This window comes from Triticum urartu, chromosome 1A (assembly GCF_056163025.1).
Source record: "Triticum urartu cultivar PI428250 chromosome 1A, HENAU_Tu73, whole genome shotgun sequence".
NCBI lineage: Eukaryota > Viridiplantae > Streptophyta > Magnoliopsida > Poales > Poaceae > Triticum > Triticum urartu.
The window spans coordinates 511550732-511569955 of record NC_141873.1 but is presented as its reverse complement, the minus strand read 5'-3'; the positions used below and the strand labels follow the sequence as shown (position 1 = coordinate 511569955).

General features: G+C 42.8%; 1 protein-coding gene and 1 long non-coding RNA gene across 13 annotated transcripts; both read left to right on the top strand.

Moving 5' to 3' along the window:
• The first annotated feature begins 6955 nt into the window (after nt 1-6955).
• Nucleotides 6956-8131, top strand: LOC147992067 (uncharacterized). The gene is made up of 2 exons (XM_087538912.1): nt 6956-7164; nt 7228-8131. Exons 1-2 carry the CDS (start codon nt 6956-6958, stop codon nt 8129-8131), a joined length of 1113 nt encoding a protein of 370 aa, XP_087395038.1.
• Nucleotides 8132-12391: 4260 nt separating this feature from the next.
• On the top strand, nt 12392-18789 carry LOC125523311 (uncharacterized). Of its 12 annotated transcripts, none has more exons than XR_015607981.1 (10): nt 12402-15289; nt 15561-15817; nt 16009-16073; nt 17118-17154; nt 17323-17433; nt 17518-17580; nt 17685-17770; nt 17991-18010; nt 18093-18152; nt 18242-18789. It is a non-coding gene; the product is annotated as an uncharacterized LOC125523311 (long non-coding RNA). The 12 variants fall into 12 exon arrangements; XR_015607977.1 differs by having other exon boundaries at nt 17033-17154; XR_015607978.1 differs by having other exon boundaries at nt 12403-15289; nt 17338-17433.
• Nucleotides 18790-19224: the final 435 nt, after the last annotated feature.

The following is a 19224-nucleotide window of genomic DNA, read 5'->3' as shown; positions in this document are numbered from 1 at the left end:
TGTTTGACTTTTTTTGAAGGACATCCGGACGTAGAAGTGTTACATTACGCTTCGTGCGATGTGCCCCTAAGGAGCAATGTCCCGGAGCCGCGGTCGTCCTCCTTAAACTCTTGAATTGATTTGAAGAACCTCGCATCAAATCCCGTCCTCGCATACAAACGAAGAGAGACATTAACATGGTTGCTCCCAGGAGCAGGCAGGAATCTACATCAAAGTTTTGTCAAAATCCGTCCCAACGAACGATCTCAAGGAAGATCAGAGTCCTAAAGACAAACTCGAAGATGAAGCGACGCCCCTGCGAGGACTAAACACGTAAGATGTCTACTAGCCGAAGCCGAGGCACCAGGATTCCCCTCCCGACCACCGGTCGCCGGAGCGGCAGGCAGAGGGAGGCAAATTCACCAGCTCACCGGCAGAGATCGAGGGGTTGCGAAGCTTTGCCCTGATCAGCTTGCGAGAGGAAAAAGAAAGATGATCTTCCCAGTTACATCTCTTTGACTTTTATAAAATGGTATTGTAGATGTTTGAGTTAAAGACAAAGCTAATAAGCAAAGTGGATAAAATGGATGGAGTGCATGTTTGAGTCATAATTGGACAAAATGACACAATTTGTGTTTTCTTCCCTCTTTTGGTGTATGGGCACACTTGTCGGTTTTATTTGGATGAAAATACCCCTCACTCGTTTTGTCTTTAAGCTGGCTCGATCAAACCATGTCTTCGCCGCCGAGCTTGCGTGGAGAGAGGAACGACGTCGCCACCTTGTCATGCTTCCTCGGTCTCTGGCGCTTCGTTTGGCCCCTTAGTCGCATCACCCTAGGTCCTCCCATTACTCAGACAAATGGCATTGGGCTCACTCAACCTCGGAGCAGGCAGGCAAGTTATTTGTCGGCCATTCGATGTTGATGACGACACCAGCGACGACGGCGAGCGTTGCATGGTGCCGAAGGGGTGTAGCCAGAGAAGGTGGATAGGTAGTCATTGTCATCAACGGGTGTTTGGTCTGTTCGCTGGTTGTTGTTGTGTTGTAGGTATTGTAGGTGTTGCACCCTGCCTGGTCGAGTGCTCTTTGTTGCTTGTAGTTGCCTAACTGATGCATGTAATCAAAATATTTGTAGCACTTTCACCAGACAAAATGATATGACATTACTTTGTAGTTTGTACTATTCGCATGTTAAAACCTCTTCTTTCATAGATCGTCAATATGAGAGGAACTCTTCTTTCGAAGATCGTCATTGATAGCTTTAAATAACTCATGCTCTTGCTTCAAATTAAGCATCTGAAGTGTAACTTCTTATGATCTTCGTGGTGAGTTTCATGAGACAAACTTAAGAGTGTTTAGGTATTTAGTTAAAAGCTCATTATCCCTCATCATTAACAAGCAACTCTTCTTGACTATCATGTGTAGTAGCAAGTTCATTATAGCTAACATCACTTTCTTCCTCATCAAGCAAAGTCATCTTCATCACTATTAAAATCAATGAATTCGGGATGTGTTTCCTTAGGGCCATTAGCCATGAAGCATCTCAAGAATCTACCAATTCCTTCATTTGGTGACTCAAATATGTCACGGGACTTGGAAGAAACTAGAGCAAGTCCGACAACACCTTCATCTTGACTATGGTTGGAGTTGGAGTGACTTCTCTCAGAGTTGTTGTCGGAATCAGATCAGGATATTCAATATAATCTTGGGTTCTTCGTCTAGATTGAGTATCTCTTGGTGTATTTGTCCTTCTTCTCTATTTCCTTACTTCTCCGGGATGGTCTTCATTCATATCTATCATCCTTACTCCTTCTCTCCCTTTGAGGCAGTCATCTTTTCTCTTGGGAGGATACGTGCACTTAGTTGAGAAATATTCGGGTCTTCCACAATTATAGTAATTGCGATCACGGCTTGAAGATCTTGACTCATCATGTGTTGACTTGGAGTAACTTGTCTCTTTGTATTTGTTCTTGTAGAACTTGTTGAAGTTATGGACCATAAGGCTTATCTCGTCATTGGATATTTCCTTAAGTTTTTCCGTTGAGGCATTGAGAACATCGCTTGAAGCTTTGTAAGCACCACTATTAGATTGGCTATGGAGTTTCCCCGCAAAGAAAAATATTGGCTACGGAGCTCTTCTTTGTCTTTGGGTCACATCTCATGAGTCATGAGCTAAAATCCTTCCAATGACTTTCGTTGGTTTGAGATCTTTCTAGTTTGACATCATTTGGATCAATGTGCACACGGTGTCATACTCACTATTCAACGCTCTAAAAATCTTTTTGGTGATGAATTTATCGGTCATCTCTATCGCCGGTCATGTCTACTATGCCTTTGTGTATGGTCGCTTCAAAATATTGGATATCGAGTTCATATTGGTTTGGCTTCGACATATGGGATGTCGGATATCTGGTGATATATCGGACGATATGTAGATATACCAGAGAAAACATGTCTAGTTTTTTTTCATTATTCTTGTTCAAAATATTTATTTTTAGTAAAACAAATTATATGATGTCAATGTCTTAACATGACACTTTTAGATTCCTATTTTATTAACTTGTTGATTAAGAAACTAAGGAAAGATTGACAAAAGCCTTACTCTGTGATTAAAAACAATACGATATATATGCATTCGTATGAAACATTGTGCATGACTTTGATAATATATAATGAATTTGTAAATGCATAATCTTATTTCACTGCATTCTAATAAATAATTGTTGTAATCTACATGTCATTCTATATTGGTGGACATATCGGGCTAGATATCGGTCGATATTTCGGTCCATATCGGATGATATGTTTGAAAACGATATTTACAAAATGATATGTTATGTTTATATCGATAGAGCCCCAAAAGTGATATATCGACCTATATTGGTCGTACCGTCCTAGATTTAAAAGCTTGCCATGGTGGTAAACCCAACAGCTACTATCATGTTCTTCAGTTGCGGCACCGGCCAAAGGGGGTGAGCTCCATTCCCTCCTAGTTATGTTGCAATTTCATTTAAGCTATGCATGTTGTGGATGTGTTACAATTCTGGGATGCATGTAATTATCTTGTTATGAATCTTACAATGCTATGTGTTCACATGTACCCATGAATATATTTGAAACTATTATATATTATGTTTGCTATATGTGACAATGTAGTGATGAATATGTTAGAAAATAGTATAAAACGCAACCAACTACCTCATTAGGCATTCTTTGCGATTACAAGGTCAGAGAGGAGATACCATAGAATATATGGTTCAAGTTAACGACCTACTTGGTCTATGCATATGCATGTTACTTTACTTTTTGATGTCTAATGAAACTCAACTAGATATAAATAAAATGTTTATTGCAGTTGCCTTATATTTTAGTTACACTACACAAAAAAAGAGAAGAGGAAATCTGACAGGTAGGTCTGAGCTCTAGACTCATCATTTCAGATATGGGTTGTGTGCACAGCAAAGATCTCAAGTGTTAGGATCATGCGAGGAAAATAATTTATTAGGATCAGAATCAAGTCTTGCAGACTGCCATCTCGAAACACACAACAAATATTCATGTATGTCGTTACCTCTTGCTTCTTGGAGAAGCCGAGAGAGTCCTCAAGTGTATGGTAATTACATTGAACTTAGGTACGATATTTTTAACTATATGTGTGTATTAAATAAATCAATGAATATCTTATGTTAATTGTCTTGACAAATTTGTTGTGTGCAAACTTATATTTTGGTGGTACTGCAAACAAGAAGATGACCAAGGGGTTTAATTATGAAGTATGATAAAGAGCGGTAAGAAAATATATGTCCTCTCTCTAGTTTGTTAAGAGGCTCAACTAGTAGACTAATCTATATATTCAATGACATGTGTATCGTGAAGTGTGTTTTTTGTCTAGTATGCTCTATATGTTGGTTGTGAATTGTGTAAATGTAAATGTGAATTGTGTTATGAAAAAGCAAGTACTTGGTGCGCAAATGAATGATTTATGCTTGTGTATTGTGTTCCTATGTTTATGTCAATTTGATTTGCACTGATGGTAACCAAACATAAATAAAGCGCAAATCGCGCAAAAGTGAATAGTACTATTACACTGACTGGCTTGTGGTCAGTACTGGTTAGACATAGATGACCGACAAGTCAACCCATCTGTGATGACCATGTCATCACTGACCCTGAGGCACTGACGGGCCAAAAGCCCGCCAGTGATGATATTATTTTGGTCGGTTGGTGCTATTTGGTGTAATAGTGTTCGACACTTTTTTCACCATTGGTGTACACCTAAAAAAAGAGACCCCCCTCCCTAGCCATCCATTCCTTCCATCCTTTTAGAGCGATTATCAAGAGGATATCCCATCTACTACTTCACCAAAGCAAAGATTAAATTTGTTGATTGCCCACGAGATCCTTCGCGAATCTTGTTACCTTTTGGGGTTTGTGGGGAACCCTAGATGGTTGGTGTCTCTTGGGAGCTTCCAAGTTGTGTGGTTTTGCCTCATGCTCATTTGTGAGGGTTTGGAGCTCGCCCCAAGAGCTACCAATAACGAGAGGGGATTTGGGCATTCGTTGACCAAGGTTCTCAGAGACTTAAGTGAGACGACATTCATTATTCCCACCTCTCCAACAAAGATTATCACTCTCACAAGAGCGTGAGCTTTGGATTACATCTTCGACTCCATCACTTTTAGTTTTCTCTAACCCTAGCTTTACTTGTTGTCATTACTTTCTTAATTATGTTCCTTCTGTAGCTTGTTAGCTTGTTGTAATTCATTATATAGGATGCATCACATGGTTGCATATCTAGAGAACTAACGTTTCTGCACTAGATTCTAAGAGCAACAAATACAAGATTAAATTTGGTAGTGAACTATTCATCTCCCTCTAGTCAACATTTAGTGCATCTTTGATCCTTCAATATAGTGCAAGCTAGGAGTGAGAGTATGTGGGTTAGCCATAGGGGATCGTTTATTTATCTAAGGGGCAACGATCATCCATATAGTGCAATGCCTTGTTCCACTATTCTTGACCTTAATCGCTTCCACGGATGCATGAGACATTAGCGATTGGAAGGGGGCATTGAGTTAGCATGTCAATGGCATATTGGAAGGTAGCTATGTATGGGAGACCACCTGTAGAATAGTAGAGTGTTGTCACGAAAGAACATCTAGACCCTAGATGGGGTTTTGGGGAACTCTATGCTAACAGATGTATTGAGTACATGAACAGTTTTAGCCCCATTGAGGTGAAGCAAAGGTGCGTGGAGGCCCACATACACAAAAGGATAAAACAAACGATATCTATTTGACTTTGAGCTTTGTTTTCGATACTTACTTTGAGTCATTTAGGAATACCATCCTATTAAAAGGGTCACACAAGGCATGTGTAGGATTCATGAGCCATATACATACCAAACAACTACTCATACAACTCAGAAAAGCCCCAAGGTACTCCAATTCAGTTAAGCTTATTACTGAGGTTCTTAGCCGGGAACCGGACCTGATCTGCATTTTCTTGATTTTGCAAAATCTATCATGTTAAGCCCTTCAGAGTGGTAGTCAGGGCATGTAGCGGCACGACGAGGGGATCGTCCGTAACTGCTTGTAGAAATCTCACACTACCTAATTAATATCCTCTTCCAGCCGCTAAGGCGCTATGCGGATCCTGAACGGTACAAATGGCTCTAGGTGACTAATGAGAATATCTCCATTCGCCGTCTTGCTTTGGTTCCTTGCGAGGTTGGGTCTCAGAGCCCTCCACTATCACGAGCATGGAGCACTGTCAGATCCCCATGAGTAGGCTTGGAAATCTCTGTAGAAATGTAAGTAGAAGCCCCTCATGGTCTCCATGATAACTAGAGGTTGGTCAGGTAGGGCCAGCCCAAGCTTCATCGAAATCTGGGAAGTCTAAGCATGTGAGCCCAGTGTCAAACAAGTGGTGGGCATTGTGGCGGCGGTATATTTCGAGTTTGAAGGCTCCACACGACTCCTTAATTTTCATCGTATTTAATTTATTTTCCTAAGCGCCTCCATAGGCGTCTTGCGTTGAAGATGCCCTTAGGAAAATAAATTAAATACGATGAAAATTAAAAGCATGCAAGCGCCCCCTCCTTTTCAACGCTAGACGGTAATCACAAGCGCTAAAGCATCGGCGGCTGCACTCAGCGCTTCGTCTCGTGCGGTAGAAAAAATCTCAAGCGTCTGATGCCTTTTCTGGCATCGATGCCATAGATGACGCCAGGATTGGAGGACCTAACTGCCCTTAGACAAGGAAACAAATCCCGGCGCCCCTCTCTTAGCGTCCCCGTTGGACATGCCCTAGCGCTAACACCGGTTAGAAACTTAGAAAATATTTTTACCCATCGTGATCCTCATGGCAAGTTGCACCCAACACTGTCGATTAGAATTACCACAGAGGTGACCCCACTGGACCAGGAAGGGAGAAATCAGTGCTTGATATGTTAGAGGAGAATTTAATCACAAGCAAGTCGTTGTAGTATAGTGGTAAGTATTCCCGCCTGTCACGCGGGTGACCCTGGTTCGATCCCCGGCAACGGCGCTTTTTTTTTCCCATTTCGTGCAATTTTAGAACCCCTTTGTTTCTTTCTTTTTCTGATTGAAAGCAAAATAGGCGCTTTTTAATTCTCTCCAATTTCGTGCAATTTTAGATTTCCCCTGATTATTTCTTTCTTTCTTTGAAAGCAAAAATAGGCGTTTCTTTCCAATTGCTTTCCAACAATCGTTTCTTTCCTATATTTTTTTGAGAATGCGTTTCTTTCCTATTTTGAAACGAACGCGAACACAAAATATTTCGATTCTACTGGTTTCGGATTGGACGGAGCGGATAAAAGGCGGGGCAACATGGCCGAGTTTGAAGCCAACACGTTCTATTCTCATCTTGCTCCGGCGAGAACAAACTCCACCTCCACCTCCATCTAGAAGCTCCATCGCGCCGCTGTCGATCGGCCGATCGATAAACCCGGCCATGGCCGACGACGGCGCTGATCGATCGATGGACGAGATGGGTTCGTTGACGATGGAGCAGCCCGGCGACTCCACCGGCACGGCTGTTCGGCCTCAAGGCTGCGTGCTCGCGCTCCCGACGCCTTCGGCTTTGGCGGGCGACAAGGAAGAAGAGGAGCCGGTTCGTGGGGCCGGAGATCAGGCCGACGACGGCGGCGAGGAGGACGAGGAGTCCTACGACAGCGACGACGGCAAGTCTTACGACAGCGATGACGGCTATGAGGAGGAGGAGAGCGACGGCGAGGTCGAGGTGCCGATCAAGATCGACCCACGCGTAGCGGCCGCGGCGAGCGGCGTCTGGGGCGGGCCGCCGCTACTGCGGGGCCAGTACGTGCCCGAAGGCCGGTTCCTCGGGCCGGCGCCGCGGTTCGTCTGCTCGGGGAACACGGCCGGCTTCTTGGGCGTCGCCGTCGTGGTGCCGCCGCCTGCTGAGGCTGATCGCCCGGCCGCCAGCCAAGAACAGGGAGCAGGCAAGGAGATCTTGGTGCTCTACCGCTACACCGAGTTTGAGGCGGCGCCCGAAGGCGTGGAGGTGTCCAAGAAAACGGTGCTGCACTATCTCCGTTTCGCCGTCCCGCCGGCCGGCGACGTGGCGGGCTCGCTCCAGTGGGCTGGGTCGTCGCTGGCGCCGCTGATATACCCCGCCCGCCACAGCCTCGAGCTCCAGGAACTCTGGTACGATCTGGTCTCGAACGTGGCCGTGGGCATCCCGCCGGGGACCACGCGTCTCAAGTTGATCGCCGACGTCGGCATCCTCCTGCGCGACGACTACACGGAGAGGCTCATGGATGACGTAATGGACGCGCTGCAGGGCATGATAGCGGAGCCATGGCCCGGGTACCACGTCGGCATGGAGCTGCGCCTGCCAGAGCCGGTGCGCGTGCAGTGCGCGGACGAAGCCGAGGCCGCCGACGGCGACTGCGAGCGGCCGGCGAAGCGGAGGAAGTTCGTCGCGGAGGAGGTCGCCGGGCAGGAGTGCTCCGTCTGCTTCGACCCGCTGGAAAGCGATGTCGCCGTGTGGCCCGGGTGCTCCATGCCCCACGTCTTCCATGGCGCATGCCTGGCGGAAACCCTCAGAGAGAGCGAGATGTGCCCTCTCTGCAGGCGCAAGCTGTCGGCTCCGGACGAGCAAGTCTAGGGACCTCCTGCACAACCTGAACTCCTGAAGTCTGGAGCATTGCTGTTTGATTGAAGGGCAGCATTATTCAGATACATGACGGACTTCTGCTGGTTCTGGAATGAAATTCTTGAGTTTAATCAATGGAGAAATGTATGTTGGACTATGCATTTATGAATCAACTTTTTACCTTTTGGGATGTGATGATGATGAATTGATGAGGCATGGAGCACTGCAGTTTTAAGTTCTACACACAAGTAAAAACAAGTAGCTAGCTCTGTGGATGAATAAACCCTAAGTTCAGTAATCCACCATATCATGTTCAGAGTATGCAACATACATACATACATACATACATACATACATACATACATACACACATACATACATACATACATACATACATACATACATACATACACAAACCTATTTGCATCCCTGGCCTGGTTTAAATGGAGCAATGTAAATATTCACACACCCATGTTAATTCGTCACAAACCTATTTGCTAGAAGACGGGCGAGGTGAGGGTCTCACATCTAAGCTCCAGAACTCGCTTGACACTAGGCTTCAATCGTCCTAGTATATCCTAGAGTGCTACAGGTTTATACTACAACATTTGAACATGAGGAGCATTAGAGGAGCAAAACTGATATTGACGAGGCTGATGAAATATATCACTCGATCGCTGTGACTTCAGCCTTGACGTCTACAATCATCCCGAACCAGAAGGTGTTTTTTCCTGCGTATACCAGGAAACTATGTCATTATTAGTTAACTTATTAGTAGTATGCCATCCTTCAAAAAAAGGTTAATTACTATTCGCACCGTAAAGAAATATAAGAGCCTCTATCTAGATCATATAAAATAATGATCTAAACGCTTTTATATTTGTTTACAAAGGGAGTAGTACGCACCAACTCCCATGGGAAGCCCCACAACCCCTAAATTGAACAGTTGAAACCCAAATCCACATGACCTGTTTTGCGTGCAATCATAGGAGCCCATCGTGACCAAAAAAGGAGTACAACTTGCCGAATATAATTGTACACAATAGCAGAACCATACAACCCGACATATGGCAATGGCAATCATTCTTAATAGATATAGACCACATATGGATCACCTCGCTTAGTTTAACTAGAGATGATCTCCGCACATTGATGCGGGAATTGGTGCGGTTATTTCTATGAGATTTGACAACATGAAACTTTAGTATTTGCATTAGCAATATGGAAATTGAAAATATAGTATTTATATTGCATTGTATTTAATTATCATATAAGTATAGAATATTTTATTGAATATGAGTACCATGCACCGTGCATGTTAAGGTGGGTCTTTGCTCATGCATGGTGGGATGGTGAGTTAGCATAGTTGCATGTTGATAGAAATGAAGTTAGTGGGGGCATGCATGATGTATGATGAGTTGGCATAGTTGCATGCTAAAAGAATTGAGTTAGTGTGGATCAACTATTTAAATATAATAATAGGATTCATATGGATCAAATATTAAATGGGTAAATTATATCCATACAATAGAAAAACTGTAGCTTTACTAATGTGCTAATACCATTTGATGCATGGTTGAATAACTCATTGAAGGCTTGTTGTGCATCTGTAGGGACCCTTCCAGATGAAAAATAGCACATTCTCTGGAAGACTTATTGCTCTGCACTGCAACATGTACAATGATGATTAGCTCCAACAATAGTGATACGTGGTTTTTGTTCCGGTTCATATGGATCAAACAAGAGCATTCCTTTTTTCCGTTTTGATTTGTAGCTCACTTGGGTTCACGACTGTAAATCAAGGATTAGTTTTCTGGGTTTTCACTTTGTCCTGTGCACGCCATATGTTCGATAAAATGCATATGGATAATACGATTGTTGTGTGTCAACTGTCTATTTAGATTATTTGCCTTACATCAACTTCCTGCATCTCTCTTTCAAGGGAGCTGGCCGTAGCCACTGCGTGCACCAGCACATGGTCTATCCCTTCGGCGAGGGCGGTGCTCGCTTGATAGACTGAATCTATTGTGTTGCATGCATGATAGGGATGTTGTGCTGCCTCAGTTCTGAACTTTGATGTTACATGTATTATTCTATTTCTGCTTAATATCATTTTTCTTTCAATCATATGTGCCAGCAAGTATGTGCTAATTACATCCACATTATAGGGAGAAGCATGCGTAGGTGTACTGTACACAAGCTCGATTGATCTGTGATTTCTAAGCAAATGAAAGTTAAGAAACAATTGCAAATTTGTAGAAGTACCAACGTGGAGCTGATTTTTCTGCATATTAGAAGGTGATGCAAGCAAGGGCATTACATGTTATGATCACTTTGTTTGTCTTTTAGTCTATCTTTTGTGGATGTGGAAAGTTTGGCTGAATATCAGTGTCTAATCTAGCATGTCATTGTTGTTCATATATTCCCTTTTTCATAATCTTTACTGTCATTTACCGCAAACCCAAATATTCATATGTCGATCTTTATCACGAGTAACTTGGACATTGCTATGGGTTGAGAACACTGCCATGCCGTACACTATAACTAAAACTGATGAAAAGTTTGTTACTCACATGATGCGACAATGTTGGTTTGCTCAGGAATTAAAGAATTGCAATTCCACAAGGCAACAAATCATGGTAAAAATTAATCTGAAGGTACATGCTATATGCGAGGTTCATTTTCCTACTTATTACGTAAGTTGCACTTTTCTTTACGATTCTAATGTTGGCCGCCATGATATATATACTTCTGAAATTGTCCACTTCTTCATCTTTTAAAAGCTCCCTAGGAATGGAGCCTCCTTCTTCATCCAGGTATTTTCTCATTTACGGCCCCACATGTCAGGGAGGGAATCACTTGTTCGTTGCGGTCCGGCCTATGCACACATGAATGTGACACTCTTAGGTTGATTGATAGACAAATATTTAAATTTGTAAACATTTTTTAATTCCTTAATGATTCGAAATATGTTGATTTTTTATGTTTGAGGAACTTCTTTTGAAATCTCAGACATTTTCTAAATCTATGAACATTTTCTTAAATTAGCGAACATTTTTTGAATTTGAATTTCAGGGGATATATTTTGAAATTCAAGAACATTTTCTAAATTCACAAGCGTTTAAAATTTTTGGACATTTTTTTATTAACAAACATTTTTTAAATAAAACAATTTTACAATGATTTTTAAATTCTCACTACTTTTCCAGTTTTCATTTCTCTTTGTTTTTTCTTCGCTTCCCTAGATGGGTTGAGGCCCAATAGGCGCGACTGACCAGCCAATCGAAGTGCGTGTCCTAGGTCGTGTCCATTTGGTCATCCTTCATCATTTTGCACGTTGAATAGGGCCTCCCATGCGTGTGGGTTATTTCGCTGTCGGGGGAGGGCGTGAATTGGTTTTTGCTTCATGCGCTTGGTTCTGTGTCGAGCGTCTGGTTGCCCCTTTCTTTGTCTTCCCGTCAGGCTCCTCGGACGATGGATTTGCGGTGAAAGACTGACATCAGGCTAGCGCTGGGGCAGAGCTAGAATACCAGGCGTTGGAGATCCAAGCCGAGATGAGCAGCTCTTGGTGATCCGCTGTAGTTAGGCTATGTCGTGGTAGATCTAACCTCAAGGTTGGGGGCGACTAGGTTGATAGATTGGAATCCTTTTAGAGATGAAAACCAGTGCATGAAGAGTGATTTTGAGAGACAGAGGCACAAGTGAATTTGGTTTTATTGTGGGGAATTTTTTTTTGGGGGGGGGGGCATTGCACATTGGCCTAGGGTCATGCACTACGTGTCAATAAAGTTGGATAGTTTGAGAAAAGGGAGGTCAGTTCCCGTGTATATGATCCAACGTCAATTCGGTTAATTCGGTTTATGCAGCATGAAAACCGGCGAAACACCCGAACACGAACTACCAATGGAAACACCCAGCCGAACACCATAAACCGCATATACCAGGAATATCGGTCAACCCACTTCAGTTTGGTCCTTCGATTTTTGTTATGAAAGTGTTCATTTCTAACCGTAAATTACTTGAAAAAGGCTTAACTCACGACCGAGGAACGGCGCGGCAAAACACGTGTCACTCTCCAGTCCATTTCATGGTCAGCGTTTGAGATGGCCTAATATGGTATGGTAAGCCATGACCTGTGCTAAAAAAGCAAAAAAAAATTAAATACCAAAAAACATTTTCAAGACACGGCGTGGATGGGCATCGCTACGGTAGAAATTTCCCCAATTCGAGACGGAAGCACTCCACCCCTGCCCGCTCCACTTTCCTTTTATTTCCGTCACGAACCAAGCAGAGCTCCACTTTCCTTTTATTTCCGCCGCCACGCCATCTCGGCGAAGCCGCGTCCGGCAAGGACAATGCTCCGGCTGCCGCCACCGCCTCTACCCCGGCTATAAAGGCGCGCCCTTTGGTCGGCCTGCTCCTCGTCCTCCTCCTCACTTCGTCCGGACCGCGCCTTCCCCCTCCTCGTCGCGCTCTGCCCGGTCCGCTCCCCCTCCTCCTCTCTTCGCCCGGGCCGTGCCTTCCTCCTCCTCGCCGCGGTACGGCCGGTCCGTTGCTCCTCCACCCTTGGTCCGGGCCGTGCGTATGACCTCCTCGAGCCGGGTTTTATCTTGCTCGCCCTCCTCGGTCGATTTGCCCGTTTAGAATCGCGTCTGGATTTGATTTTGCTCGTCCTCGATCGATTTGCCCGTTCAGAGTCGCGTCCGGATTTGATTTTGCTTGCTCGTCCTAGCCGTAGCCGGTTTAGATGGAAATCCCGCCTGATTTGATGTTGCTCGTACGTCCTCGCCGTCGTTCGTTTAGGACTGCGTCCGATTTGAGTTTGCTCGTGCTCAGTTCGTCCGTTTAGAGTCGCCTCCGAGTTGATTTTGCTCGTCCCCGCCGTCGTCAGTCTAGAGTCGCTTCTGATTTGGTTCTGCCCGTCCTCGCCGTCATCCGTTTTCGTTTTGCTCGTCCTCGCCGTTGCCCCGACGCGCCCGCATGTTCTTGGCCCGCCTCGTCGAGAGTCTCCGTCCTCGGTTTGTTCGCGATTGAGAAATTTCTGCGTGCGCTTCTGTTGTCTAATAGACACTTTAGATCCTGCGGTTTGTGTTCGTGTCAGCGCGAGCGTTGCAGGAACGGTCGGGTGGTTTTGAAATTGGGTTACGGTCGGAGATGGAGAGACGGAGAGTAATTGTCAGTTTGGCGTGCTAGTTCAGATCGGTTCCTAGGCTCCTGCGTTGTTCGTCAGTCGTTTTTCAGATCTCAAACGGCTAGCTTTGTTCGTGTTCGTCCGTGGAGACGTGCCCTTTGATGCTCTGGTTCCTCTAGTTCAGATTGTACCAGCTAGCTTTTCACTTTCGTCAGGCATGTGTGCTCTCATCCTAGATGCAGGGGTCATTTGTTCTGATGGGTGTTAGTGTTACTGCTTCTGTTCTTTTCAATTGGTTACTTCCTATCATGCTTTGCTTATGTTCCATATATGGTGATGTGTGTTCAGGGGTGCAAACCATGTAGGCCGTGGGTGCCATTTCCAGCAGGCAACAGAGCAGAAAGTTTTCAAAGAGTGCAAATCCTTGTTTTCTTCCTCGTCTTGCTGTTTCCATTTTCATACAGGAGTACTAGATGAGGTGCTGCTAGTCCCTTAGATTTCGTACTAGATTGCATAGCATGACTCTAGAATTTTTTCATTGCACACCTGGGCATATGATTCTGATGTGAGCATAATAATTCTAGAGTTTATTTATCTGTGAAAGCACGCTCATCACATGTTTTTATTAATGCTGCTCACTTTTGTCATGTCCCTTTTGTTTGCCCTGTTAAAATTTTTGGTTAAAATATCAAGAATGCTGACTTCTGTGTTTGTCGCTATGTAAGCCATGCACTTGGGAAGCCTGGGCATGCTTAGGATTTGGATTGCATATAGATTTTATGCTATGTTTGTTTATAACCTAGTTGTGACATAATATAGTGTAAATCTGCTAATTTTTTAATTTAATTTATGTTCAATGCAAGTAGGTTTTGTTCGTAAGTGGTATTTCTTTTGCGTGTGCATGAACATTCACGCTGTCAATTTTTCTTATCATAATCATTTACCGTGGTGTTTGACAATACATTACTACTGTTCTTTGTTCCCTTTTGAGGTTCACTGACTCAATTTACCATGAGATTTGATGGCACTTACTGATGTCCAGTCACTGAAATAATATGCTTTTCTTGCTTTGCCTAGACTTTGTGACAAGAATAAGCATGCGTCTCTGTGCCTACAAACTTGTGGGTAGTGATGAAGATCTAACCAGCTTCCTATTTTCAGGAATGAACATCTGAATTACCCTCACCCCTCTACAGAAATCAGTTTACAGTTTACTAATTCAGTTTCTAGAACTTCTTTATAGCTTTCTGAGTTTACTTCGGGCTTTCATGTGTTAGCTTTTTGTTTGTACCCTTATCTATGTCTGTTTCTTTGTGTGTTTCTTGTGTGCAAGTGCTCCATTGTGTGTGTGTGTGACTGTTTGTGTGATGTGCCCCTATCTATGTATGTTTCCTTGTCTGCTTCATGTGTGCAAGTGCTCCATTGTCTATGTGTGACTGTGTTTGACTGCTTAGATGGGGTGATTCTGATTGTGTTACTGCTTATATGGTCTATCCAATTGGTTTCATATTCATGCTTTGCTTGTGTTCCAATGTCGTCTTCCCATATATGGGGATGTGTTCAGGGATGCAAACCATTTAGGGCGTTTCGAGCAGGCAGGGATCCAGAGGCGTGCACTGTTCAGGCTTCTCTCCTAGTGATAGGTGATGATAGGCTGAGCAGAAAAGTTTGACTCTTTAACACTCACTTGCTTGGCTTCCACTCCTTTGCGTGGCCGATTTGGCATCCAATGCATCCCATGCCCTTTTCCTTGTTTATCTCACTCACTCATCACAACACCCTTTTCCCTGTTTTTGTTCCTTAATTTTTCTTATCATAATAATCATGTTTACCGTGGTCTTTGACAATACATTTTTTGTGATATATGTGTTTCTTTATGTCTTATGTGGATATCATATTCTTTTTTTTCGTATTACTGTTGTCCAATCACTGGAATAATGCTTTTTCTAAGTATTTCAGGTAGGATATAGACAAATGTCATATTTGCTCTTCCTTGTGTTGCTAAGTACACTGATGGGTTGGGTTTGCTTACAACGCAGGTATATTTATGTTTTTTACATTTTCTGATGTTGATGTTGTGGTCCCAAAATGCTTATTTAGCCATGTTTTCCTTGTTCACTTCACAGGATTATGTATTCATGCTGATAGTATGTTACTCTTTCTAGGACCGATAATTCTATAAAAAATCATTGGAATATGTTTTTTTACATTTTGCGATGTTGATGTCTGCAGTCCCAAAATACTTATTTAGTCATGTTTTCCTTGTTCACTTCACAAGTATTCATCTTGATAGTATGTTACTCTTTCCAGGACAGATAATTCTATAAAGAATCATTGGAATATTTCTTTGAGAAAGACGTTAGGTGTCTATAGCACCAGAAATATTTTGGCAATTCCAAGACTAATTGGCCTTGATGACTTATGGATAAACAGAAGACGGTTGCTTCTGAGTGCCATCTTGATCTGAACAGCTCATCATTCTAATCTTAGCTCACCTCTACAGTCATACAAACTGGCATGCCAATGACTGCTCGGGGTTCCTATCGCTTTCTGTTTTACCAACCAAGGTAATCAAATTTTGATCTTCAGCTTGCAAATTTATCACCTTATGGGAGGGAAAGGTTTGCATGTACGCGAGCTCTGATTTTCTACATATATACTTGAATTGATTTGGATTTGTCAGATTACTATTGTACATGATGTTCTCCATGATTCACTTGATTTGTTAATTTTGATATTTTCCTGGTGAGTTCTTTAGGTTCATCTTGTGACACAAAATACAATTTTGGTACGTGCAAACTCTGAAATTTGGTGATAAAGAAGGTACCTCCTAATTTGCTCTCTAGCTCTCTTACACTTGTCTTTGTTTATATAACAGTAGTAGCCTCCTGGCCTGTACTCCCTCCGTCCGAATATACTTGTCATCAAAATGGATAAAAGGGGATGTATCTAGACATATTTTAGTTTTAGATACATCTATTTTTATCCATTTTGATGACAAGTATTTCCGGACGGAGGGAGTAGTTGGGTAATGCAGAGAGAGGTTTGGAATCGAAGAACTAAAATAATGCAGAGGTTAAGCTTCTGAACGGGAAGCTTGAACAAATAGTTTACTTTTTCTCATGTCTTCGATTAGTTTCATCCTATCTATGTCTATTTCTTGGGTGCAAACACTCCATTGTGTCTGTGTGATTGTGTGTGTGGCCGTGACTGTGTGTGTGACTGATTGTTTGTGTGTGTGACTGACTGTGTGTGTTTCTTTGTCTGTTTCTTGTGTGCAAGCGCTCCATTGTGTGTGTGTGTGTGTGTGTGTTTTGACTGTGACTCTGTGTCATTTTTTGACTGTGACTGTGTATTGATTGTGACTGTGTATGTCTGTGTGTGTGTGTTGATTGACTGTTTGTGTGTGTGTGTGACTGACTGTGTGTGTGTGTGTTTCTTTGTCTGTTTTTTGTGTGTAAGCGCTCCATTGTGTGTGTGTGTGTGTGTTTTGACTGTGACTCTATGTCATTTTTTGACTGTGATTGTGTATTGATTGTGATTGTGTATGTCTGTGTGTGTGTGTTGACTGACTGTGTGTCATTGTGCAATTGCTCCATAACTACCAGTTGGCACCTGATAATGCATGGATATTTCTATATAAGGTCATGGGCATGTAATTTTTATGATCTACATACCTCTGTAGTTGGTAGTATCATTGCCCTTTGGACACTCTTCAATGCATTGATGTATATTTTCCTGCCACAAGTATGATGTTTCTGCTCAGAATGATGTATATGTAGAATCCAGGGGTGGATGGAGGTTTTCATGATGGCTAATTTGATTTGTTATGGTTCTGATGGTGTGCTTCTGGTGTTTGAACTGAAGCCGTGGATCACCCATCAACCTGGTCTGTGTTTGTATGGTAATCCCTCTCGAATTTAACTCCTTCCAATTTTGTACATAATATTTATCTCGCAGCTGGTAATACCTTATGAATGCATATCACACATTTTAGCTAGTTATATAGTAATGCCAAACTCCTTTGGACGTTCTGTATATTCAAGTGTGGTGAGCTCACATATTGTGTCAGTATCTACCTACACAGTTGAATTATTTCCGGATAGGACAGAGGTGCAATGTTTACATCCATGGCAGAAGGTTCTTTAACACTGAACTCATCAAAGGTCCTTGGACTCAAGAGGTTTGTCATTGCACTCCTGACTTTGCTCGAGAAGAAAAACATCTTGTACATTTTATAGTTATATTTATGATATTTTTTCTATAGGAAGATGACAAAATTATTGACCTTGTAAACAAGTATGGTCTAACAAAATAGTCTCATTGCAAGGTATTCTTTTGATTGTTTTATTTTTGTATGGTTTGCTGAAATGCATTTTCCCCCTATGTGCAAGGTAAACACACTGGTAAGAATTCTCTGTTGATGCATTGCAGGTCAGCTACCAGAACTTCCTACTGCTGATCCTGGGATGTTTCCGAGCATGCTCCCGAACATGTTCAATTTATCCGCCCTAGTACAGGTGACTATTGTGCTCCTTTTATGGTTCAGTGTAGCTAGTACTCAAGTCATGGATAGTCCATTCTGTCATCACAACGTGACCAGATTCACTCTGATTTGCAGTTTATTTCGTGATGGCAGAATGAACCCACCCGTGATCTATCACGCTTCTTTATTATTCAATGTTTTGTTATTACTTTCTAATTCTTTCTCCCCTTTGCATCGATCCACTTGCTATGCAGCCACTGCCATGAAACAGCAGGTATGCTTGATTTTTTATTTATTTTTTGCACTTGAGATTTTTCTTGTTCTGTGATGCATATGTCTGACCACTCTTTTCTTAGGTTAGTTGACATGCTCGGCGTGTTTAGCTCAGTGGACTTCCTCCGATCGTTAATGAACAGGTAATTGCCGCCTTGAGTAACTTGTTATTTCTTGGTGTCTCTTTCTCTATTCACAGTCCGTGCTAACTATTTTGTTCTTCTTTCTGCAGATGGTTACTCTATTCTTCAATCAAGTTATGGCTGCTATCGGGGGAAACACATTTGGTTTGGGTGATGCAGTTGTTAATATGAAGCTGATTTCTGAATTCATTCAAAATATCTTAGGTGGCATAATCATCTGAATCCAACCATATGGAACGATGCTTGGACTACTGAGGAGGAACATGCACTGATTAATGCCATCAGGTATATGGGAATAAATGAGCAGAAATAGCAAAAGTTATTCCTGGAAGGTACTGCATGCCAAACAACTTACATCATGGGTCTTGCTTGTAGTATTAGCTTTCTGTTTGTGCCCTTTCTATCTCTTGTGTGTGTGACTGATTGTGTGTGTGTGTGTGACTCTGTCTATGTGTGTGACTGACTCTGTGTGATTGTTACTGTGTGTGTGAGACTGATTGTGTGTGACTGACTCTGTGTGTCACCGACTGTGTGTGCTTGATGGTGTGTCCTGTATGCTTTGCTTGATGATGTGTCTTGTATGATTTGCTTGATGATGTGTCATGTATGCTTTGCTTGAGTGATTGGTGTGGTTTAACACTGCCTTTGCCGGTCCCAAGCCCGGATGTGAAAATGTGGAGGGAGCTGCATTGATATTGCATTTGCTTGATGGTGTGTCCTGTATGCTTTGCTTGAATGATTGGTGTTGTATAATTTGTGTTGTGTATTGTTGTGGTTTAACACTGCCTTTGCCGGTCCCAAGCCCGAACGTGAAAATGTGGAGGGAGCTGCAGTAGTTACCTTCTTTGTATTGTTTGCATTACCTTCTTTGTATTGTTTGCATTACACACAATTTGCACTACCTTCTTTATGGTTCAGTATGGTTTATTTGTCTCCGCTGGCGATTCGAGCATCTTTGACCGCTCGGAGTCAAGTTCTTCATCGGCTCCAGCATTGGGCTAAGGCGTACATTGTTCCGCCACCACCGCTCTGTTTTCTATAGGGTTCATTCCACTATGGGGTTCGATGGATG

Excerpts from the sequence above, each read along its gene's own strand:
- LOC147992067 (XM_087538912.1), top strand. The coding sequence starts at position 6,956 with ATGGCCGACGACGGCGCTGATCGATCGATGGACGAGATGGGTTCGTTG. Across the intron at positions 7,165-7,227 it reads GGCGGCGAGGAGGACGAGGA|CGACGGCGAGGTCGAGGTGC; the intron begins GTCCTACGACAG and ends GGAGGAGGAGAG.